This window comes from Geospiza fortis, unplaced genomic scaffold (genome assembly GCF_000277835.1).
Source record: "Geospiza fortis unplaced genomic scaffold, GeoFor_1.0 scaffold353, whole genome shotgun sequence".
NCBI lineage: Eukaryota > Metazoa > Chordata > Aves > Passeriformes > Thraupidae > Geospiza > Geospiza fortis.
Genome location: NW_005054473.1, coordinates 937,788 through 962,734, shown reverse-complemented (window position 1 = coordinate 962,734; position 24,947 = coordinate 937,788). Strand labels below are relative to the sequence as shown.

The 24,947-nt window shown below is 53.0% G+C and overlaps 1 protein-coding gene across 4 annotated transcripts in view; it reads left to right on the top strand.

The window, feature by feature from the left end:
- Positions 1 to 24,947, top strand: part of EPHA8 (EPH receptor A8) — an 81,288-nt gene that overhangs the window by 46,329 nt on the left and 10,012 nt on the right. For 3 of the 4 annotated variants that reach the window (XM_031062917.1, XM_031062918.1, XM_031062915.1), the window contains exons 3-10: positions 3,637 to 4,300; positions 16,671 to 16,826; positions 18,767 to 19,012; positions 22,135 to 22,259; positions 22,385 to 22,547; positions 23,305 to 23,401; positions 24,040 to 24,107; positions 24,529 to 24,705. In XM_031062917.1, coding sequence (XP_030918777.1) covers positions 3,637 to 4,300; positions 16,671 to 16,826; positions 18,767 to 19,012; positions 22,135 to 22,259; positions 22,385 to 22,547; positions 23,305 to 23,401; positions 24,040 to 24,107; positions 24,529 to 24,705 — 1,696 coding nt within the window. The remainder of the gene's footprint in view (positions 1 to 3,636; positions 4,301 to 16,670; positions 16,827 to 18,766; positions 19,013 to 22,134; positions 22,260 to 22,384; positions 22,548 to 23,304; positions 23,402 to 24,039; positions 24,108 to 24,528; positions 24,706 to 24,947) is intronic. The other variant, XM_031062916.1, reaches the window with a different exon arrangement.

Here is a 24,947-nt window from a genome sequence, read left to right as displayed (position 1 = left end):
CATTCCTGAACCATTGTTACCCAGTGTCACAGAGGTCCCCTCCTGCAGACAGAGCCTGGAACTAAGGTGAAACAGAAAAACCCCTCCAGTCATGGGGATTCCTGAAGCAAGTCCTTTCATCTCCCTTCTGGTACCTAAAAGGGCCTACAGGAAGGTTGGAGAGGGACTTTTTGCAAGGTTAAGCAGTGATAGAATAAGGGATAATGGCTTTAAGCTGAGGGAGCGTATATTTGGATTGGATATTGGGAAAAAATTCTTCCCTGTGAGGGTGGTCAGGCCCTAGCACAGGGTGCCCAGAGAAGCTGTGGCTGCCCCAGCCCTGGCAGTGTCCAAGGCCAGGCTGGGCAGGGCTTGGAGCAGCCTGGGATACTGGAAGGTGTCCCTGATCATGGCAGGGGGTTGGAACAAGATGGTCACTTCCAATCCAAATAATTTCTTGGATTCTGTGATCCCAAAGACCCTGTAACTCCTGGGACCTGGTAGGGCCTATGGGACCTTGGCTGACCTGTGACACGATGGGAAGATGAATCTGTGGCATCTGAGCTCAGGTAGCCTGCCTGCCCCATTCTTAGCACACTTTCCCTGCAGGCCAAGTGTGGCATTTTGGGCTGGTCTCAGACTGGGATCCCAAGGGACCGTGGGACAGAACTGACAGTGCAGCTGCTGTGCAAAGCAGCACTAAGTTTGAAAGAGTGATGGTGCATATACAAACTCCCCGAATTCACCCCAGAGGGTGGAGGTGTGGCTGATACTGACTGTTGCTGGTACTTGGAGGTGGGCATTTATCTCCTGCTCTGTCAACAGGGAGGATGCTGCCCGCTCTGGGACTGCCACATGGGGACTGCCATGTGGGGACGTGGCAGTAGTGAGCTCCATCTCCTCTGCCAGATTTAGGAGAGAATGTCTGGAGACCAAAACCAACCAGATGAACTGGATCCAAAGCATTTTGGTGCTCACAATAACCTCATCTTTCCCTTGCCAGACCCTCGTAGAGAGCCCTGCCCGCCCAGGCAGTGCCGAGGGGAGATGGCTATGCATTGTGGGGACACCCCTGCTCACCCCCACAGCTCTGCCCTCACACTGTGTGGCTCCTCCCGTGCACAGCTCTGCTTCCCTTCCCCCGGGAAACTCAGCAGGGAAAAGACAGGAAACAGATGTTGGTGTTAATTTGTGCTCAATTAATTTCGACAGTGGCTTCCACCCCCTCGGAAGCACCGCAGCAGCCTGAGCACCAGTGGGTGTGGGACTGGGGACTGCTCTGCTCTGCTGCGCTGCCAGGGGCTGGCACACACCGCCAGTACCCCTGTGCCCCCTGGCCAAGCAGCAGGGCAGGGTCCTGGGTGTCACAGCTCCTTTGACAGGCTCGTCCCTGGGCTTGGGAAGCTGAGGGCTGCTGCCCTCATCCCTCTGGCCAAGCAGACCTGTATCCTGGCCCCTTTCCATGTTGTCCACCTGAGTACTGGAGTGCAGGGCATGTTCCCAGTGATCCCAGGACAAACCTGGGCATTTCTGGGCAGAAGAAAATATTTTTAAATGCATCCCAAAACATTTTTCTTCCCTGGGAATGGTTTGATTTTGACCCCCTTTGTCAGCATATTCCCCTTAAAATGAGCTTCCATTGTAGTTTGCACCTGGAGCTGCTGCCTTTTCCAGGTTGCTTTAAGCTCTTTAGGACAGAGAAGCAGAGTTTTCTCCTAAATGCAGGAGAAAATGAGATGCTGGAGAAAACTGAAGATGTACATGACTGCATTGAGTGCTCTGATCACCCTCACACAAGCAGAAGGCATGACAACACGTCCCCAGAAGTAGCAGGTCAGGGAGGTCAAACAAGGAAGGACATTCCCATCTGAGAGGGGAGAAGGGAGTGGACTGTTTTACAGGTATCACTGATACCTCTTTCCTGTATCTCTTATGTTCTGGAGGTGCTGCCCTCTCCTAGCTGTGCCCTGTCCCTGCACTGCTGGCAGCCACCCAGCAAGGCTGGCAGGTGCAGGTCCCAGGGATCTGCATCCTTGTCAGCTCCCACATCACCGGGGTGAAGGCTGCAGGTTCACCTCCTCTGAGCAGAGCATCCTTCTCTTGGGACTGCTGGTTTGTGTCTAATGAAACACATTCACCACTCACATAAGAAAATACCATTTTTGCCCTGTCAGAACAAGCCTAGAGGTTTATTTTAAAGTACTTAAAATGCTGCCTAAAAGATTTGTTTTCCTGCTCTGTGCAGGGGATTTACCTGGCTCCCCCAGCCCCCACAGACAGCTGGGTACACACAGGTGCTGAGGTGGGGGCTTCTCCCTGCCAGCTTCGGGGTAGAGCCAGGATCCCAGGAAGGTGTTGGAGGGGGATGCTGATGCTGGCGGTGGAATGGTGGGGATCATTTGGAAGGCAAAGGAGCAGGAGTGCCAGAGCCTTCCCCAGTTTCTGCAGCATTGCATCGGAGGCTGTCCCTTACAGCTGGACTTGGGCATGGGGGTGGAACTTCAAAGCCTGTTTCTAAGTTTGGGGGAAAGCCAGATGGTTTGAAGTTCTCCTCTGCTCCTCTTTCTCCTCCCTTTCTCTCCTAAGAATTCAGGGGTCCCAGAGCCATCCATGGGGGTATGATTGGAGTACCTGGTTTGAGCAGTTATGTGAGCTAAAGATGTCATGAGAAGCCCCCCAGTGCAGCAAAAGTCTGTGTGTGCTGGTGAGGCATTTGGTGAGAGTGGAGAGGGAGATGCCAGGCAAGACTGAGCCCCCAGAAGTGTCATGTAGCTCCCAACAGCTAAGTTCTACTTGTTCCTCACCTATGGAACTGATATCCAAAATATCACTACTTCTTCTCATTTCCAATAACTTAAACCCATTTAGCATCCCTCCCTTGTGTGACGCCCGTCCCTCTGAACTTATCCAGACCACCGTCCATTGCAATCCTGCTTGCTGCAACCTGCTTTTGCCAGTATCTCTTCCCCAGGTTTGCCCTGCAGCCACAAGTACCTGGAATTTTCACCCTGGAGCTATCAAGCCATGAACATTCTGGTTCCCAGAGCCAGCCCTGATCCAGCCTCTCAGCTGGGTTGGGCACTGTGGGCTCACACTGAGGAGCCACACTGGCACCACCTTGCAGGGAAGAAGAGACCTGTGAGCCCCCATGAGTCCACATTTCTTGCTGACAGTCCTGTGTTCAGTACACGCTTCCCCTTCACCCTCTGGTATCCACCCAGAAACTCCTTCTCCAGATGGAAAGCACACAGTTTAGTTTGTGCATGGACAGTGCACGAGCCAGTGGAGATCCAGGTGAGCACAAGGCAGGTGGTTCCTGCTGCTGCTGGAAATGACAGGCTGAGCACCAAGGAAAGGGACTCGCAGACATGACCTGGAGGGTTTGGAGCCCTCCCAAACACACACTGCCATCAGCTTCTGCCAGGACCTCAGCTAGTGTTCCTTTCTTCAAGCAGGGCTGCACCTCCCCCAGTGCTACAACTGGGTGTCACCGCCCAAATTAGTGCAGCTAATGAGTGCTCCTCATTTCCCTTTGCTCTCTGGCAGCAGTGACCTCCCATCCAGACACAGGAGCAGAGATGGGACACACCCCTGCATGCTCCCTGCTCCCCCAGGGGTTGGGAACATCTGGAATGACCCATTTTCTCTGTCCTGCAGTGGGATTCGATCAATGAAATGGATGAGTTTTTCAGCCCCATCCACACCTACCAGGTCTGTAACGTCATGACCCCCAACCAGAACAACTGGCTCCGGACCAACTGGGTGCAGCGGGATGGAGCGCGGCGGGTCTACGCAGAGATCAAATTCACGCTGAGGGACTGTAACAGCATGCCAGGCGTGCTGGGCACCTGCAAGGAGACCTTCAACCTCTACTACATGGAGTCTGACCGGGACCTGGGCACCAGCACCCGTGAGAGCCAGTTCCTGAAGATCGACACGATCGCAGCAGACGAGAGCTTCACCAACGTGGACCTGGGCGTGCGGCGCCTGAAGCTGAACACGGAGGTGCGGGGCGTGGGGCCGCTGAGCAAGAGGGGCTTCTACCTGGCCTTCCAGGACATCGGGGCCTGCATTGCCATAGTCTCGGTGCGTGTGTACTACAAGAAGTGCCCGGCCACTGTGAGGAACTTGGCGTCCTTCTCCGAGGCCGTGACCGGGGCAGACTCGTCCTCCTTGGTGGAAGTGCGGGGAGAGTGCGTGGGCCATTCCGAGGAGAGGGACACCCCCAAGATGTACTGCAGTGCCGAGGGAGAGTGGCTGGTGCCCATCGGGAAGTGTGTGTGCAGCGCTGGCTATGAAGAGCAGCGTGATTCCTGCATGGGTGAGTGCCTGCAGTGCCTGCAAGGGAAGGGGTGGCTGCAAGGGGCTCTTGCCTCTTTGGGGAAGGGCTGAAGAGAGAAGCCTGCTCACAGAAACTGGGACAGCCAGTCTCTGTGGAGGCCCAGGGCTGTCCATGCCTTTGCTGGCTGGCTTCATGCTTCCAAAATATGTGGCTGGTATGACTGACAAACTCCCTGGGAGTTCCTGTGGCTCTGACAGGTCCTGGTGCACAGGGCAGGGCTTTGGGATGGGGACTGGCTGGCATCAGGACAGGGGCTGCTCTGGTTCCATCTTTCTGTACCATGGATCACTGGCCCAGAGATCCCAGCTCAGTGCCCCCAGCAGCTCTGACTGGTGCTGAGATCTCTGGTGTGCTCCAGCAAGGCACTACTTGGCCTCTCCAAAACACCCACTGCTGGAATGGGTTTAAAAGGGAGAAAAGCAAAAAGGAAAACACTGAGCTTTCATGGAACAAGGTCATTGCCTCCATCTCTCACCTCCCAGGGCTGCTGCAGAGCCCCTCATGCAGGGTGTGGAGAGCCTTCCCAGGGGCCCTCAGTGCCACTGGGCAGCTTTGAGCTGCCAACTGAACAAACTGTGATAAGGAAGTGGGGTGACCAGCAGCAGCACAGGGATGTGTGCATACAGAGCACGGGCTCCCCGGGAGAGCCCTCCACACAGATTTGTTTGCTCTCTGTTTCTTCATGGGATGTGTTGAGGGGGAGCAGCACAAATATGAGTGCGGGGCCTTTGTTTGAGTTTCATGGTAACGTCAAGTTAGGGAGGCTTGGCTCAAGGTCAGGGCGTCCAACACCAGACTGGAATGGATCCAGGGGCTGCTGGGACCCACGTTGGCTCCTGCAGGTCTCCAGTTACAGAGTGGGAAGGATGGGCAGAATAAATGTTTTTATCTGAAACTCCTTCTGTCTGTGACAGTCGATTTGAAAGTTGTCCTGGGATAGATCTAATAACTCAGAAAAGGTCTTCCATCATGTTAAAGGGTGGGTGCAAGATGTATGTGGGGCCAGGCGTGTGCTACTGCAGGAGAGGGCACTGGCATGGGCCTCCTGGTTGGCTGTGCCAGCCCCACCACTACAAGGAGCTGCAAGTTGGCTCAGACAGACAAAACAGCCCCTCCTACTGTTCCCCTCCAGCAGTGCTGTACTGCACACTCTGCCCCAGGACATCCCCACCCCAAAGGCAGGAGGCTGAGCAAGGCTCTGGCATTGGTGCTGGGCTCTGCCTGCCTCATTTGCATGTGATTCCCTGGATAGGTTTGCTCTCTCCTGGCAGCGAAGCTATGGCAGAGCCCCTTCTCTGCCCTCCTGCCTGTTTCTGGTGGGATTGCTCCTACCACAGGCATGGCACAGGAGGAAGTGTGGTCCAGCATGGGTCCCCAGGTGGCTCTGCAGATGGCTCAGACCCAGCAATGCTCTCTGGTAAAACTCTCCAAGCCTTGTGGCATCAGAAACAGGACAGAAATGTCACTGGACTTTCTCTGACATGGGTGTTGTCTCACCCTCCTGCCTTCCCTGTACCATTTTTCTGGTTCCAGCACAGTTTGATGACCCGACATCAAGTGAACAGGGGCAGCACCTCCTTTCCTGCATCTCCTTTGGTGGGGCAGCAGGACATGTATTTACACATGAAGGCAAACAGATGCAAATCTCTGGTCTTGTGCCTGATTGGGGCAGAGTTCATTTCTCAGGCTGAAAAGTGCCTTTTGGGGATGATTTATAAGCCCAGCAGATCTGTTGGAGTTGGAAATTAGCCGTTTTAATTGTCAGGCGGATAAAAGCAGGATTCCAGTGGCTGTCGCCCCAGCAATTTTTCATTCTCGGTCACAGGGATGAGATGGTATAAATCACTCCTTGTGGCCCTAATAATCTTTCTATAAATATCAGGGAAATTCATTTTTTGCTTGGGGAGAGGAGGTGTGGAGGGGGAGAAATTAGAGAAGATACTTTGCCTCTATGGCAGTGTTTAAAATATGATTCCAAATTAATTTCCTTCTGCCTTTCACAGCCAGACGCCTTATTTGTCAAAGCTAAAGATATTTGAACAGTGGAGGTTTCTTCCCCTCCTCTTTAACATTCATTTTCCTAAGGGCCTGCCAGAGTGATGGAAGACAGCTCAGGAAACCAGACCATAGCCAGGGCTGTTCCCAGCCCTTCAGAGGAGAAGTAAGGCAGTGCCATAGACCTGGGAAGGAAGAGGTGAGGTGAGACATGGTGAATGGTGTATAGAAACATCGGGAACTTCTTTGCCTTTCATCCCCATTACAGAGTTGTAGAATCCCAGACTGGTTTGGGTTGAAAGGGATCTTAAAGCTTATCCTGTTCCACCATCTGCCATGGGCAGGGACATCTTCCACTTGACCAGGTTGCTCCAAGCCCTGTCCAGCCTGGCCTTGCAGGGATGGGGCTTTGCTGTCATCTATCATGTTGGATCCTTCACTGCCCTTTTTTGGGGTGGGGGGGATGGTGGCTGGGTTCTCTGACTCCTGCACTTATCCCAGCAGGATCCACATTTTGCCTTGCTTTGATGTCCTGCTGTTTGCAATAAGGATGTGAGGGGCACTGGGATCAGGATTGTCTGAGGATGCCAGCTGGCTTGGCATTGAATCACAGCCCCCACACACCAGACATTTGTCCCCAAATCTGTGCCTAATGCCTCTGCCAGGTTCCTCTCCAGAGAACCCCCTTCTCCAACTGGGACTGGGCACATGTGCTACAGTACCTTACTGGACAGAAATGGGATTTGAACTGGAATTCCTACATCTGTTGATGACATCCTGGGGTCTGCCAGCTCCTAACATTCCCAGCATTTAGCCCCACAGTATCTTGTGCCACAGCCACCCCAAGGATAAAACTCCTCCTGGCACAGAACAGCCCACTTGTTTTTCCCTCTGTTTTCAAGGTTCTGAAGGACTTTTCTTCCCTCGCCCCCTAACCCACAGCCTCGGACTGCTCTTTCCTCCTTGAAATGCAACAGTCCACACACAACACATTAACATCTCTCACACACAGCAAATAACAACTGCTCTGCCTAAACAGCAGAATAAGCAAGAGCAGGAGGGAAAGGGATCTGTCCCAGCAATTTATCAGATAAGGAGACAATCAGCATAATTCGCCTTATTGATATGCAACTACTGTGCAGGACACATAGATACCCATTTCAATAAGGTCAGTGCAATTAGAGGGATGGGAAAGGGGAGCCTGGTTGTGCTTCTTTGGGCAGGGAAGGGTACATAATCCACCTCCCCAAAGGCTGAGAGCTGGGGCATTGGTACCCTGTCCTGTGTGGATGGATGGAGAGGTGGACACAGAGGGTCAGGCAGGTGGGGGCAGTGGCTCTTCAGCCACATCCCTCCTACCACCCTTGGTCAGCCCCTCTTTGGGGAGGGCTGTCAGGCTTCTGAGCCACCAAGACCTTGGGTTTTGGTGATGGCCCTTGGTGGTGGTCCTTGGTGGACAGACCTTGGTCCTTGACCATGTAAATCCATGGTCCTTGCATCAGGCTCCCCCTTTTGAGTCAAGTCCCAATTATTTCTTGGGCTCCATCTCTCACCAGCTATCAGTGAGCAAAACTTCAAGTTGGGCTAAAATCTGTTCGGCTGCTCACAGGTTGTACACGCAGAGGGAGTTTGTTTGCAGCATCAGCAGCAGTGCCATGGCTACAGATCATGGTGCTGCTCTCTGGGAGTTGACACAAACCCATCCAGCATCCAGCCATAGGGGACCCCCAGGAGCACAGAATCTCTCAGGAAGGATTTTTGTTAATAATCAAGTGGAACAGAGGGCAGGCCCTCTTTCCTGTTGTCAGAGTGGGTGGATGAGCCTGTGGCAGAAATGCCACTCCCAAAGAGCTTCTTTGTTGAATATCCATGGCTTTCAGGAGCTGTTCAGACATTTCTGTCTGAAGTTTGGAAACAGGCATCTTATCCTCTGGGTGTTCTGGTTGCTCTGGCTGCTTTCCCTCCATTCATGGGACCTTCAGTTTGGCTGTTCCCTTTAGATGGAAAATGGTGATGAGGGAGCAGGAGCTGAGCAATTCCTAATTCCTGCTCCAGCAGCCCATTTGTGCATGAGGATGGGTGTTTGTAGCCTGAGTGAGAACAGCCACCAAACACAGGTCTGATGTGTGTGGCTGAATGAGGATCTGGCCCTGGGTTAGATTTTACCGAGCTCTGCTTCAGCAAGAAAATGGCCTTGTTCCTCTGGGCAAAGGAGAGGGATACTGCCACTGCTGGGACCCTTTCCCCTCCAGCCCGCAAAATGAAGGAGAGGAGGGAACAGACGAAGGACTGCTGAGCTCTCTCGTGCCTCCTGTGGTACACAGCTGGTGGAAATAGATCTGGAGAGTCTGGTTAGCAATCTGGAAGCCAGTTAATTTTTTCCAGTTGGTGGGATTCATGCTGATGAACCAATCAGCAGATTTAATGTACCTTAAAACTTCCTTGTGGGCAACTTTAATCGAGCAATTAAAGCACCACGGCATTGCTAATTAAGAGGAGAAAATACCCAGCTTGGTAATTATGTGCTTGTGAATACAGTTTTGTATCCATAGACATTTATGAAGGAAGTCCCACAGCTGGTGGGGCAAGGGGGGAGCAGAGCTGTGTGAAAGGAAACCCTATCCAGCTGCACCCCATGTGCTGTGCTGGGGGCAAAGCCTGGAACAGGGGCAGGGAAAGCCCTGGAAACACCTGAGGAGAAACATGCCAGAAGAAGGCACTGGATGGTGATTGGAGCAGCCTGGTCTACTGGAAGGTGTCCCAGCCATAGGTGGAATGAGATGGGCTTTAAGGTCCCTTCCAATCCAAACCATTTGGTGATTCCATGATTCTATGAGAATACCCTGTTATGGCAGCTCCAAGCAAACATCTTGGCAGATGTTTCAGTTTTCTTGGTGTGGATTTCGAGAGGAATTTCTGTGCAAGTCCCAGCACAAACATGGCAGGCCCAAGCCACAGCCTTACCTGCCTGCAGCATCCTCTGCCAGCTGTCTGGTATCAGGCTGTACCTGGTACCTACAGCTGGTGGCACCAATGGCCCAGGTGTCCCACACAGAGGGGCTCTGCCATGAGCCTACCAAGACAAAGCTTCCAAGGCCAGGAGCAGAAACAGTTCCAAAGTGGTGCTGTGGGAGTTATGCAAACTTCCGGTGATGCCAGACAACAGAATCAAAAAAAGTTGGTGACTTGCAAGATTTTCATTGTGGTTTGCAAGGCCATCAGCTGCTCTGTAAAATACAGGGAATACTGGCTGGTGAGATCATGTCACCCCCTGGTTATCCCAAAGCTCTGTATCCTCCTAAAAAAAGAAAGAAAGAAAAAAGCCAATTTGTCTTCCAAGACACATAAGCTGTGACTATCTAGGAGCACAGAATCATAGAAAGGTTTGGGCTGGAAGGCACCTTAAAGCTCATCTCCTTCCAAGCCCCTGCCATGGGCAGGGACACCTCCCAGTACCCCAGGTTGCTCCAAGCCCTGTCCAGCCTGGCCTTGGGCACTGCCAGGGATCCGGGGGCAGTCACAGCTACTCTGGGCACCATGTGCCAGGGCTGCCCACCCTCACAGGGAAGAATTTCTCCCAATATGCCATCTAAACCTGCTCTCTTTTTTTTTTCTCATTAGGAAAGACTTCTTCCTCTAGAGGCTTATCCAGCCTCGGGGTGGGACCCTTGGGTTCACACTTGTCTCATACCAGGACCTCCAGCTCACTGTCACAGACCTGGCTTCAGGCTTGGAGCTCAGGGGTGCTGGGCTGTGTGTGTGCACAGCCCAGTGAGATCACTGGAGAAGGCAGGAGGCAGGACAGGGTGATCCCAGGATCTCCAGCATCAGTCCCACCTCTAAAATGCAGTGGCTAATTGCATTTGCTTGGAAAACAAAACAAAGCAGAACTCCAACACCTGAACCCATTTACTTATTTCTCTGCTAAGGAACAAACCAAAAGGATGGAGCTGCCTGCAGAGCTCCACTATATCTCAGCAACACAACAATATAGGGTTTGTCCTTGGCTGAATATTCTGTGTGCCACTTTTCCTCTGAGTTTTCTGTGTTTTGGTGCTGACAGAAATGAAGGGTGAGAATTATAGTGAGCTGGAGTTCAGGGTAGTGATGGGGATTAATCAAATTTTATTTGTGCTTAGCAGGTCTCTGTGTCCCTCTGAGAAGTGGTGAGGAGCAGCTGGGCTATGATGGATGAGGACATTCACCAGTTCGGGAATGTGGGTTTTTTGCAGGGGATTTTTATTTTGAGCTCTTCCATAAAACTTGGCTGCCTTTGGGTGGTGAACACAGGCTGTTCCTCTGGATTTCCAGTGTGCAGGTGCCTGGGAAGCTGTTGTTGGGGAGTTAGGACACAGAACACAAGAAAGACCTGGAATTTTGCACCAGTCCTTACACTGAGGATAGTGTAACACAGTGCGGGGCGGGGATCTCAAATTCCCCAGCAGCACATTCAAAGGCTTGGGGAGATTGCCTTGCGTGGAGAAGATTCTCCTCATCCCGCAGAGCAGGAGAGGGCCCTGCCAGAAACTTGTTCTGCCCTTGGCAGGAGCTCCAGATGCCGCTTGTGTCACTGTTTGTGTCAGGGCTTCTTCCCCTTCTGAAAACAAGCTGCTGCCACTTCTGCAGGAAGGAGAAAGATCCAAAGGCTGGTGGAGCTCAGCAGTGGGGGGCGAGGGCTGTGCTGGCCCTGGCATGTTTGGGCACCCTCATTTTACAGCTCAGCCCCTCTACACATCCACAGCCATATGGATGTGCTCCTCACATGCCCCCCAAACTGCACTGCAGCTCCTGCCGGGGATGGGATGGAGCTCTGGGTGTTCTGTGTGTCCTTTCCTCTTTCATGCCTTGCAATGGACACGGAGTTACCTCCAGCACTGTCACCTTCAGGCGTGACACCCCTTCCTCTAGACTGGGTTTTCTGGGTTTGCTTCTGCTTTGGTGAAATCTGTGGGTTTTTTTCAGAAGCTTTGGATACTTCTGTCTAAAACTCTTTGACAAGACTGAGTTTGGGAAACAGCTTTTTTCTAATTCTGGCACTAAGCTGCCTGTTTCCATCCTACTCCAGCAAGCTGTAGCCTTTCCCTGGATAAGCTTTATAAAAAAGCCTTTGCTCTGAGCACGTCAGGGTGTCTCACCTACACAAGTCTTCAAAGCCTCACCTCCACTCCCACAGAAGGATGTCTGCACCAGGCAGCAGAGCAGCACTCATAGCAAACTGGGACTTGGGTGTTTCCTGCTTTTATTTTTCTTTTTTTTTTTAGATGTGGGAAAGAGAAGAGTGTCAGGTGTGTGTCCAACAGTACTAAAATCAGGCTGAATGGGAATGTGAGCAGCCTGGTCTAGTGGAAGGTGTCCCTGACCATAGCAGGGCAGGGGAGCTGGATGATCTTTGAGGTCCCTTCCAAACCAAACCGCTCTGGGATTCTGGAATTCAATGCTAGAGGTGTGCTTCTAAGTGAATCTGTGACTCTAAGACCTGCTGATTTTTCTATGGCAGCATCATGCAGATTTCCAGTTTGGGATGCAGCCAGTCTGTACAACTGCAGTTCCAGTTTTCCCAGCACTACAAGTGGAATTACTCCACTTGGAAGGCCAGGACCCTCCTAAATACAACTTATTCTGGTGGCAGTGAAATCTGGGTGTCACCAAGAAGGATGCAGAGTGTCCTTTGCTGGGACCCCCAAGCACAGGGTCTTGCTGGCTTTGCAAAGCTTTCATGGGTAAAACTTCCTCCTGTTTCCCACTCTGAAAGATTCAGGGGTACAGTGGGGTGTGAAGTGGGTTAACTTGGGGTAGGTTGGGAAGAAGGGCCAAGAAGTGGGGAAGTGATGTGAGCTGGAGTCTGGGGCAACAGGAGACAAGTTCAGGGGTGTGTAGCGGTGAGATGGGTTGTATTGGGGGTGGGAGGATCTGTGATCTATGCAAAGGGGCTGCAAGGTGGACTGGGGCTGTGGACAGGCTAATGTGGTGCCCAGGGGCCAGAGGTGACCAGGGCTGAGGCAGAGTGGATACAAGCAGCACAAGGAGGATCTGTGAGCACCAGCAGGGCCCTAGGGCAAGGCATGACCTCTGGACCAGGAGATCACTGAGAGCACCAGCCCAGCCAGGCCCCCAAACTCCCTCCAGGCTACAGAGCCTGGGCTGACCTGGGATTGCAGGGAAAGGGGAGCACAGCCCTGCTAAAACAGAAGATTTTGGGCAATGAGGCAAATGTGTCATTTTAAGACATGACTGAGAATAACTGGCTTCTGTTTCAGTGTCTGTGTCATATGGGAGCTGAGATTTGAGGCATCATGCTGAAGCTGGATTGAAAGGAGGCTGGGATTTTCTGTGCTGGCTTGTGCAGCCTGGGGGGCTCTGGGACGGGTGCCTGTCTCTGGCTGTCACAGTGGCTGTGACACCTTTATTTCCATCTCTATCTCTTCCCAGCATGGCCAAAGGGAGACACATGGCTGCTCTTCTGCTGCTTGCAGATGCCCAGATCTGTTGAAGGGTCAGGAAGGATGGCACCAGTGTCACAGAGCTGCCCCATGTCACGCTCAGCCATGCCCTCACCCTGCCCAGAGCTCCTGGGCAGAGGACAGAGCCAGGAGAGACTGACATGAGGGCAGTGCTCGCATTTGCAGCCCTGCTGGAGCAGCCCTTGGTGGTCCCACCAGGGCCACCTGCAGAGCTCTGCTTCCAGGCAGCACTTGAGAGGGAGAGGAGCAGCTCATTCCCTGCTAGCGGATCCTTGACAGGTCCATCCATCATCTCTTGAGCTCTGCCAGCTTATTAGCAGATGTTGTCCTGTCCCCAGAGGATGGAGGGGGAGTGAAACAAATGGACCGAACTCCAGATGGCTGGCAGGGCCCTCCACGTTCACTGTTCCTGAGACAAACCTGCTGCTGCAGGGTCCTTTGGGCAGGTGACATGTGACAGTGGGGCTGGTGGGCTGGGAAAACAGGCAAGGTGTGCAGTGCAGGGTGGGGGGATCACTGCAAGCCCCATGGGATAGTCCCAGGCAGATCTGCAGTGATCACGGGGCACTCACCTGTGCAGTACAGGGCTAGAGATGTGCTCTGCCCAGCACAGGTTCAGCCCTGGGGTTTGAAGGCTCTGCTGGTGGCACCAGGATCACCCAGGTGTCGGCTGCAGGAAGAATGCAGGTGTACAAGTCCTGGGCTGAGTGGCAGGTGAAGGGCTGCTCCTGTCCCACTGTGCATGTGAGATCAAACTGCAGGGACAGGCAGCTGGGGCTGGCACTGGGGCATTGCAGCATTTCTGGTGGCTCACAAAGAGGCAGGACCTGAGATCCTCAGATTCAGAGCAAGGGTGTCAACTACATAAAATAATAGGAATAAAAGAAACCCTCACCTTCCCCAGGGCTCCAGGGAGGGCACTTCTGGCAGGTGGCCATAGTTGACTGCCATGAAAACAGCAGAACAACCACTCTGCGCCTCTCTGCTGGATGGCTGCAGACTTGGGAGGCTTCTGTGTGTGCCACAGCCACGACTGTGGAGCCCAGTGTGTTTTAGACCTGGTGCATTTGATTGAATTTTTCCTACCGCTCTGCTGTTTGCTCTTCCCTGAGCTGACCTGGGAGGTCCTGGCCTTTCACATGTCACTGGCATGGCATGAGAGAGCTCAGTCCAGAACAGGACATGCCTGGCATCCTGTACTGAAGGTGTCTCATACTGTGTGCAGGTTGGAGCTGGTGCCCTCTCCCGTGAAGGCTTTGCACATGTCCTGCTTCCCTCGAAAGTGGGCACTGGGACACTCGGAGGTGCATGACCCCCTGAGCAGTGCCTGTCCCAGAACCAGGGGCTCCCCAGCCCTCCCTGGGTGCTCATGCTGTCCATGTGCTGGGAGCTGGCTCCTGATGGCTCTGCCCTGGTGCACAAATTCACCTGTAATTTGTCATTTAGTATAATTTTCCCCTTGAGTGCATCTAAAATAATTGTGACTCATTGCTAGAGGTAATTAATGGGTTTTTTACAGCATTAAATGCTAAGTGATTACAATTGCTCCCTGCAAATCTGCTGTGCTTCATGTTCCCATCCTTCCTGCTGCCTGTCTTTTCCTACCTGAGGTAGCACTGATTTCTCTGCCCTTAATTAAATAGTGGTGGAGGGAAGCACTCCAGTGCCTCTGGAGCCACAAGTGGCTGGTTGCTGCATGGGTGGAGATGATGGTTTGCAGGTCCAAGGGACATTCACACAAGTTAAAGGCAGCAGTTCCTGTCCTGCACCTGCCCAGCACCGACTGGGCCGTCCCATTGCTCAGCTCCCATCCGTGCTCATGCAGTGTCTTCATCCTTTCCCACACAGGAAAACTGGGAAATTTTCTTTCTTATGATTTATTTTGGGAGTTTGGTTGGGGTTTTTTTCACCAGCTGGCTGCGTCCCAAATTTGTCCCCACATGAGAACAGGGTGTGTCTGTGCTCACATGATGCAGACTGGAGGGTGCTGCATCAGGGGGCACTTGGCAAGGGCAGAGTCCCTGAATCCCTTGGTATCCTCAGGACCAGTCAGCACCAGAGCCTGCCAAATGTCTCGGGCTGTCCTTGGGAGGACATGAAATCCCCTGAAAATCTGCATCCTCTGTGTTCTCTCCTCTCCTGATGCCCTTGAGGAGGTGAAAGGTGCCAGAAGAGCTGGGGAACAAAACCAGCCCCAAGATGCTGCAATTTCACATCTGCCTTCCCTTGCATCCCCGATTCTGGGCATTTCTGCTCCTTGCCCTGATGCCCTGTGGGGAGTGGAGAAGCAGAAATTTAGGAACAAAGTCTGGAACTGCTGGCCTTTGCTGTACCAAGATGTGACACCAGCCTGTGCCACCACCTCTGGCACATGCAGCACATGTCCGTCCTGCCAGGGGTATCACTCCTGCTGTTAACAGAGCATTTGGTGTAAAAGTGCCACAGAAACTGGTGACAGAGCCCAGAGAGGGACCAGCAAGTGCTCCCCACACCAGGGATACACGACTGGAGCACTGCCTTCAGCTGCCATTGCTAGAGTAGCTCAGTTATAAAAAGGCCCTTGTGTCACTGTACAGTGTGTGAGAGGTGGAATGTGCTGGTAGCATCAGTCCAGGGAGATGTGTGGCAAGGAAAGGAGTGTTATTAATAAGAAAACAAATCAGCACCTTGAAACAGAGCAAACAGCATGGAGGGACACAGCCCAGTGAGGATGCTGGATCACAAAAAACCCTTTTACATGCCTGAAAGCAAAGATTGAGGCTGTATGCAAATCTGGCCACTGGAAGTAAAGATGAGAAAATGAAGGTATTACTACCTCAGTGGGAAAAAACAGAGATGAGTCAGAGTCAGGAATAATCCTTGAATCACTAGAACTGGTCCTAAAAGTACCTCACGAGTACAGGGACCCAGACAGAGCTTGCTTTCCTTTATTTGGAATCTAAGTCTGCAGGAGAGGGCAGATCCTTCCACCCCCAGACAGATACCTGACATGCCACATGTCACTCTTGAAGAAATCGATTTTTAACGAGAGACAAGCTGTTTGTTTGTGTGACAAATGATCTACCTGAGGGGCTGCTGGGAGAAGGGGTAGGATGAAGCAGAGCAATGGGTGTGGGATGAGCTCCTGCATCAGGAGGAGGCAGAGGAACTGCAGGCAGGTTGTATTGTCAGAAAAAACTTTTTTCCAAGGCTGTCTCATTTGGTCTGAATGTCCCTCTGCCTCCAGAGGGAGGGCAGCAGGTGTGCAGTGCCTTTTTGCTGTACTGTGCAACAAGAGAGGCTCTTTCTCTATCCTTTGGTGTAAGAAAACTTGTTGCTCTGTGTGGCAGCACCCCAGGGTCTTGCAGAGGGACATGTACCATGTTCCAGATGTGGAAATTTAATTTCTGAAACTTCCCACATAGATGCTTTTGGGAACCTGGGCATAGCCAGTGTTTGTGGCAACCACCGTGAAGTGAGGACTGTGTTGTAAATTTGCCCCATAAATGGTATTTTGGAGTAGTTGCCAATAGATTTCCAGTGCTTCCATGGTTTGATCCTTGCAATGCTCTCTGTCCTGAGGGCAGACAGTGGCTGACAGCAGGCACAGGGGCAAGAATACCTGGAGCTTTGCAGGCAGCTCCTGAACAGCAGAGGCACCCAAGTTTGCTTGTGAAGCAGTGGGGAACGGGTGTCAGGATGGTAGTAAGTGCAGCTGGGGGAACAGAAGCTTCCACAGAGCCCAGTTTCCAGACAAGCAGCTGGAGGGGACTCGCCCAGGTGCAGGGGAGAAAGGCTGGTTTGCTGTGCACTACATGAGGGCAGAGCTGAGCTTTGTGCTGGTGCAATCTGCTGAGCTGTGGGATGATCCTCATCCAGGCACATCCCTCTGACCTGTGCCCTTCTCCCTGCAGCCTGCCAGCTGGGATTTTACAAATCAGCCCCTGGGGACCAGCTGTGTGCCAAATGTCCCCTGCACAGCCACTCGGAGAGCCGGGCAGCTCGTGTGTGCCACTGTGACAGCAGCTTCTACCGCGCCGTGCAGGATCCCCCCTCGGCCGCCTGCACACGTGAGTACCCCCTGAGTGTCCCCTGAGTACCCCCTGAGTACCCTCTGAGAATCCCCTGAGTACCCCCTGAACACCCCTGGCTGTCCTGTGCCCACTGTGCTGCACTGGGGCAGTGTCACATCCTCGGCTGCTGCTCCTGGCTGAGCCCAGCACTCTCCCCTGGCCCTGTACCTGCTGCCCAAGGGGCTCCACCAGCCCTACAACCCCGAGTAGCTGTCTGGCATGTGAGCTGAGAGCCCTCCTTAGCTGCACTCCCTCACTGCCTCTGTGTCAGCCCCATCCTGCTGCTCTCCAAACGCCACTGACCAGGGTCAGAGAGTCACAGAATCATTAAGGTTGGAAAAGCCTCTTTGTTTGTCAAGTCCATCCATCAGCCCAGCATCACCACCATGCTCACCCCTAAACCATGCCCCCAAGTGCCACATCCACACATTTTTTTGAACATTTCCAGGGATGGTAACTCCACCATTTCCCTGGACAGCCTGTTCCAATGCCTGACCGTCCTTTCTTTGAGGCAATTTTCTCTAATACCCAATCTAACCCTCTTGTGGGACAGCCTGAGGCCATTTCCTCTTACCCTGTCATTTATTACCTGGGAGAAGTGATTGACCCCCACCCCAGCTTTCCTTTCCCAGAACTGGGTGGTCAGACACCCCTGGGAAGCCATGGGGTCAGTGCAAGTGTTGCTGTGCTCTCCTCCTCTGTGGGTGACACCAGGGTTTGTCATACGGTCTCAGCTCAGCTTTGCAATATGCTGCTGCGAGGGGCCAAGTGCTATTAAAAGGGGACAAGGACATCCCAGGGGGAGTCCTCCTTTCTGCAGTTGGTCCAGGAGCACAGACAGGTGTGGCATTGCTAGCTGAGGCCAGGGTGAAGGAGGGATAAGCAGCACCTGATTTGTGTTTCCCTAAGGAAGATCCACCCAAGTTTATTAATCTGCCAAGGAAATGTGAGTTCACCTTTCCCTTTAGGTGAACATATCCAGCTCATCAACTGTGGCTCTCCCCACAAATCTTCATGCTTCACCATTGCTTCCTGCTTCCCCCAGAGCTAACACCAGCTCTTGCTGTCTGGCATTTGGCATCCTGATCCTGACTGTTTTACCTCCAGGGCATTTCACCCTGTGCCCTGCTTGTGTCTTTGCTGTCTCGTGTCCAGCACATTCGCTGCTCTGGGCAGTTCTGTGTCCCTTGCAGCAGTGTTTGTGAGCTCAGGTCCTGCTGCCCAAGGCACATCTCCATTTGACAGGGTCTCTGGTGTCAAGATGACCCCAAGGTGTCAGAAAGTCTCTTTTTCCCAGCCCCGAGACCAAAGAAGAAGACGGGATTCCTTGGGTCTCATTCTCAAGGTTGTTTATTTTTTCTTATCTATAACATTCTTTATCTGACCCGCTGAGGTCTGTCTGGCAGGTCAGTTTGTGGCACACTGACCGCCCTCAGGCCGGTGTTATCTTTTTATACTAAAAACTACGTGTACTTCATTTACAATAATTTTCCAATACCTATCACCTATGTTAGACAGTCTGTCTCTACTCTAAACCAATCCAAAAGTGCCACCATCACAGCAGAAGATGGAGGCTAAGAAGAAGAAGAAGGAGAAAGAAAGAACACACTCAGATTCCTCCATCTTGCCTCTTGAACTCCATTCTAAAAACCCCAAAATTCTACTTTTCCACCCTGTGGTAAATTCACTATCATTCTACTCAAACTCTTGTGGCTTGTGCATCTTCACACAAAGTTGGTAATTGTTTCCATGGCCTAAAATCAAAGGCACGGGTGTCTTTGACTCTGTGCCAAGGTCTCTGAGCCCCCTGCCAGGGTCTGGAGTCCTCCAGGGCAGCCAGAGGAATTTCCTGGGTTCCGACATCCATTGGTCCCACGCTCCACCATTTCAATACTCCAGCAGCGCTCGCTCTGCCTGAATCCCCGCCTCTCTTGCAGGGCCCCCCTCTGCTCCGGTGAACCTGATCTCCAGTGTGAACGGCACCTCGGTGACGCTGGAGTGGGGCCCGAGCGGCATCCGCTTCGTGCCGCAGCAGATGAGCCTGGTGCAGGGAGCGCTGACCGTCACCAACCTGCTGGCACACACCAACTACTCCTTCTGGGTGGAGGCCGTCAACGGCGTCTCCGACCTCAGCCTGGAGTCCAGGAGAGCTGCGGTGGCCAACATCACCACAAACCAGGCAGGTAGGAGGAGCAGACCCACCCCCAGACTTGGCCTGTGGGGGTGATGCTGATGTTGCTCCGACATTGCTCCAGGCAGTGTCTGCAGGAGCCAGAACCTGCTCTAGCAGTGAAGGGCTGATTTGGTGATGGGCTTCAGACAGCCAAGAAATGGGACCCATGTCCTCTATGCTGCTGGAGGTGGGTTCTGGGAACTGGAATGGGCTGGGGATAAATTACTGCCCAAGATAACTCTTACCCTACTCTGCTTCTGCTTCATGGGGTCCTTTTCCCTTCTCCGTTCCCTTCACTTCAGCTTGCAGACACTGTTGGAGGCTCCTTTTCTGCAAGAGACAGGGGACACAGAGAACACTTGTTTATTGACAGGGACACTAAGGGGAGTTTGAATGTTTCAGGCTGATCCTCCAGCCTTTTGTCCCTTCCCAAAGGGCCAGGCAGCAGTTCATACTCTGCTCTTATTTCACACCAATGCCAGCCCCTGGCAAATGACAGCAATGTTTGCTGGGAAAAGTCTCTCTCATGCATGTTTCACCTTTGCAAATCCCTCACTGCAAAATGATCTTTCCTCAGGAAATTCCTCTGAGCAGTGCTCTAGCCCAGGTAGGACAGGACTTTGTTCCATGGAGCACACTGTCAGCAGAGAGATCAGGGCAGGGACTGACCCTCCTTGTCAGTCTTCCCAGTTTGAAATGAGCCCACAAGAACTTCCCGTGATGCTGAGCCCCTTCTGGTCTCATGAGAGGGGTATCAGTGGGAGAAACTTGCTGGTTAGTTCATGGCTGCCATGAGAACAGGTTCCTTTGTCACTAATGCCAGCCTGTAGCACTTCAGCAGCATGTGGAAATGGCTCAGTCTTGCTGGCTTGATCCCTCACAATCCCTCCAAGTGCTGATGAGCTGCCTCAGCCTGATGTCTCAGACAGATATGCTCTCAGGAAGTGCTGAGTATTCCTATTTTGACCATTCAGCTGCAAAATGGATTCTGAGCAGGTGCTGTGAAAGCAGCGGGGTTGGGAATTTAGTAGTTCAGCTCTGTGTTCCAGCTGCTGCACATGACAGAGCCCCCTGCCCTCCAGGGGACTGAGGGACCCCAACACTGTGTGAGGGGGCCTCCTGGCTGCTGTCACCCTTGTCCCCCCCAGCCCCAATGGCTGAGGCAGGTGCAGCACAGATTCTCTGGGCTGTTTGGAGGAAAGGCATTGCCCATGCTCATGCAGTTTAACTGATTCCCACCATCCCACCCTGTCCCATCTCCCCATCTGGTACAGGGTGCTCTGTATCAGTAGCATTTTCTGCTTCTCAGAGGAGCCAGCCCCAAAGAACTAAAATTGCTGCTGCAGTCCCTGTGGCCTCTTTTGGTCTCTGTGCTGCTCTGGTGACACCCCTGCACTGCAGCCATGGCCACTGCAGCTCTGTCTTCCCCAGAGCTGCCACATCCCATTTTTCACCTGACAATGAAGCTCACAAGTGGGGCCTGAAACCTTCCCATGAGTCAGACCCTATGGCTGCACCTGGCCATCACAGCACCCACTACACTCTGGGGAACTCCCAGTGGATATTTTCTCAGTAGGAAAAGAGGCTGGAGAGTTGGTTCCTTCAGCTGGGACAGCTACAGTTCAGGCATGCCTACAGGTACAAGAACAGATTCACAGGCTCCCAGCTCAGGACTGGGAAGATGACAAATATCCCAGGGCAGTAGAGCACCCCCAGGCACTTTTAGACTGCTGCTCAGACCCTGACCACGTTTATCATCTCCCCTTTCCCTCTTCCCCTGCCCTTCTCCCTTTACCACAGGTAGAACAAGAGGGGACTGTGCAGTAGGGATCTCCTGCTGTGAGCCGCTGGCCCGTTGGCAGTGGCGCGAGAGGCAGCAGTGCCCGACCTTCCAGAAACGTCTCCAGTAACGGAGCCGCTCACTCGGTGGCACAGGCACACACAGAGTCACTGCAGCACACACACATACACCGTCACTCCAGTGCACACACATACCCCGTCAGTCCAGCACACACACGCACGCACCATCACCCCAGCAAACACACATAATCACTCCAGCACACACACACACACACAGACACTCCAGCACACACACACCCTCACTCCGCCGCACACACACACCCACACACACACACACACCCACACACCCCCCGTCACTCCAGCACACACACAGTCACTCCAGCGTGCGCACACACACACATACACACACCCCGTCACTCCAGCACACACACAGTCACTCCAGCGTGCGCACACACACACACACACACCTCCCCCGTCACTCCAGCACACACTTCAGGTGGCTCTTGTAGAATCACCAATGACAAAGAAGTGGAAAGGGTCTGTGTATGGAGCTCTGAGGAGGCTGTTTACTCCAACCATGCATGAAGGGGTCCAGGAACAAAGAGAAAACAACCTTACGGAGTCCAGGTTTAAATACAGGGGACAAGGGGGCAGAGCAGAGCATCAGGGCCAATGGGCTGAGGGCTCAGGGCAGTGCGGAGGCAGGACAAGGGGTGGCAGCCAATAGGGTAAAGGGGGCGGGGCACTGTGGCAATATGGGGCCAATGGGTAAGCAGGGAAGGGAGAACATTCTAGGGCATATACACATAAGGAAAAAGGGGTGGAGAGGCCAGTGGGCCAACCAGGCTGGTAGAACTGGGGCACATTTGCATACACAGCAAAGCATCCTGGCATGGGCTTTGCTCAGTTGCCTTGAACAGAGGAGATTTTTCCAACTTAGGGTCTGTCTGTCCAAGGAACCGTAATGGACCCTTTTTGTGTAGGCCCACTGGCCTCCACAGTCTCCATGACCTGCAACCACACTGGTCCTTCTCCTTTCTGGCTGCAGATCACAGCAAATCACCCGTGTCCCCTCCTACCTGTGCTGGGACAGTGCCCTCCTCTCTCATCTTCTCAGAGCTGCCTTACTCCATGGGAAAGAGACTGATGCAGCCAAAACAAGGAAAAGCCTGTTTGCAATCCCCATCACAGCACTCATCTCCACATGGCTTTAATTAAACCAGAAACATGGTTTAAGCCCGGAGTCCTGTCTGGGGCTCTGGTTCCACCCTTCTCTGTTGCTGTCTCCTGCTGCCCCCCTCAGCAGGCACCTAACCCCTGTCTGGTCCCCAGCCCCATCACAGGTGGTGGTGGTGCATCAGGAGAGCACAGGCCAGAACAGTGTCACCTTGCTGTGGCAAGAGCCGGACCAGCCCAACGGCATCATCCTGGAGTATGAGATCAAGTACTATGAGAAGGTAACACTGAGCTTGTTTCTCAGAGAGCCCCCTGCTATCAGCCAGCCTTGCACAAGGGGCTTCTTTGGAAGACCGCGTGGTTGTTGTGCTAATGCAGAGAAGGTTTTGTTGTTGATTTTCCCCAGGACAAGGAAATGCAGAGCTACTCAACTCTGAAATCCAAGAGCACCACTGCCACCATCTCTGGGCTCAAGCCTGCAACCCGCTACATTTTCCAGGTGCGGGCTCGCACCTCTGCTGGCTGCGGGAGGTTCAGTCAGACTGTGGAGGTGGAAACGGGGAAGCCGGGTGAGTGTGTGCAGGTGTGGGGTGTGGGAAATGTGGGGCAGGGAGCCTGGGGCCTGGTGATGCCCTTCTCCATGGCCACTGTTCCTCTGCCACACAGGAGGGGACCTGAAGGCACATCCCCCCAGTGTTTCAGCCTGCAGGGATTGCTACAGGTTGCGTTCCTGACACGTTTGGAACAAGAAGAAATGGACTTAAGTTGAAATAGGGTTCAGGTTGGATAATAGGAAATATTTCTTCACTGAAAGAAGATACTGGAACAGGCTGCCCAGGACAGTGGTAGAGTCACCATGCCTGGAAGTGCTCGATCAATCTGTTGATATGGCACCTGGGGACATGTTTAAGTGATGGCCTTGGCCATGCTGGGTTAATGGTTGGACTCAGTGATCTTAGAGGTCTTTTTTAACCTTAATGATTCTGTGATTCTATGCTTATACATTAGAAAGAAAAGGGAGGAAGGATGCAGCAGTTAGGGCAGGGAAGACCTGGAGAGGTCCTGAGGCTCCAGTCTCCTCTCTGTACTGGTTTGCTGTGTCACCATGGCTTTCTCAGATCTCTCCTTGATTTCCCCATATGTAAATAGTCCCTGTACACGGGGAGAGGCTCAAAACTGGGAATAGGTGGGATAGTGCTTCGTCTTTGAAGACCATTACTGCATTGTCAGCCCAAGATTTTGTCTTTGAAGACCATGGGGTGGGTATGTGACCCTGAGCTCAGCAGTGAATTCCAGCTCACCCCCTTCCTACCCTGCTTTTTCCAGTGTCTCTCCAGTACGACACAATGACGATTGTCTGGATTTGCCTGTCACTCATCACTGGCCTTGTCACCCTGCTGGTGGTTCTGATCTGCAAGAAGAGGTAAGAGTTTTGTCAAGGCTATTGAGGTTTCCTTGAGGTCTCCAGCAGGGACAGGAGGGAGGGGAGAACTTGGGCACAACTTTTCTCCTTTCAGTTTGTCCAGAGCATCTATTGGTCCAGGGTTAATAAGCAGCCAAGAGACTTTTAAGGGTCACCACTTTCCCTGAGGCAGAGCCAGTCTCCAGATCTTCCCCTCATGCCAGCAGGCTGAATAGTAATAAATCAGTGTATGTATTGTAATATATGTTATACAGAATATCAGTAGCATGAGCAATAGCAATACCAGTACCAGAACTACTCCCAGTACAAGAGCTGACTGGATGCACTGGTGGGTAGGTCAGGGGTGGAGAAATCTTTTCTACAGCAGACAGATCCAAGGGAGACTGTGTGCTTTGTATGAGCATGCTGAACCAGGCACGTGGAGCACACATGCTTTTAGCACTGCCAAGCCTTGGAGAGCACCTGGAGAGTACCAAAGTGTCAGTGCAGTGAGATGCAGGGATGCAGCTGGTGGATGGCCAAGTGTTTTCTCTGCCTGCCTACAGCCCCAGCATGCACTGCCTTCTACCCTGCTTTTGGAATGCTTGTGGGAGTGAGGGATGGGGGCTTCTATTCTGACCCTTGTCCTCCTGTGGCAGGCACTGTGGGTACAGCAAGGCTTTCCAGGACTCTGATGAGGAGAAGATGCATTATCAGAATGGGCAAGGTAGGACACTCTCTGGGAAGAACTCCAGCCCCATGGATTGACAGAGATAGACTGTTACCCCCTGACAGTGCTGTGGTTTCCAGGAGGAAGGTCTTTGTATCTTGCCTGCTTCTGGGAACGTGTCTTAGGAGACTTGAGAGGGCAATCTGATCCCAGGGGCATCCTGGTAATGGGGTTGAAATGTTGAACACTGTGCACTGAGAGTGCAGCAGGATCATCCCAGAGAGCAGCAGGCCAGGGGCAGGAGTGGGGGAGTGGGACAATCATGTGGAGAACACCTGGGCAGCCAGGTCCTGAACTGCTCTGAGGACACTGCTGCACCAAAGCGTGACTTAGGGTTCCTTGTGCTGCATCTCCATGGCTCCTCAGCCTGTCCTCCCCTGCCCACCCTCTGCCCTGTGGCTGGTGTCCCTCCTCCCAGCAGGGCTGCCTGAGAGTGCTGATCTCCTCTCTCCACTTTGCAACCCGGCAGTGAAGTTCCCCGAGTCCAAGTTCTATGTGGACCCCCACACATACGAGGACCCCTGCCAAGCTGTGCATGAGTTCACCCGTGAAATAGAGGCCTCCCGGATCAAGATTGAGAAGGTCATCGGGTCTGGTGAGTGCTGGTGCCCAGCTGCCCCTTTGCTTGGTGTCTGCTCAGGGAAATCCATGCTCTGAGGTTGAGCTGTGCCCCTGGCCCGCTGGGATCAGAGCCGTGCTCAGCACGGCTTCGTCTGCTCCTGAGCCTTGTGAGATCAAAACCTTGGACAGAGTGGGGGTTTGGGGGAGTGAAATAAACCCTTTGGACCAGCCTGGTGCAGGGGGTTGCTCGTCAGCAGGTGGGGGACTGGCGGCTCA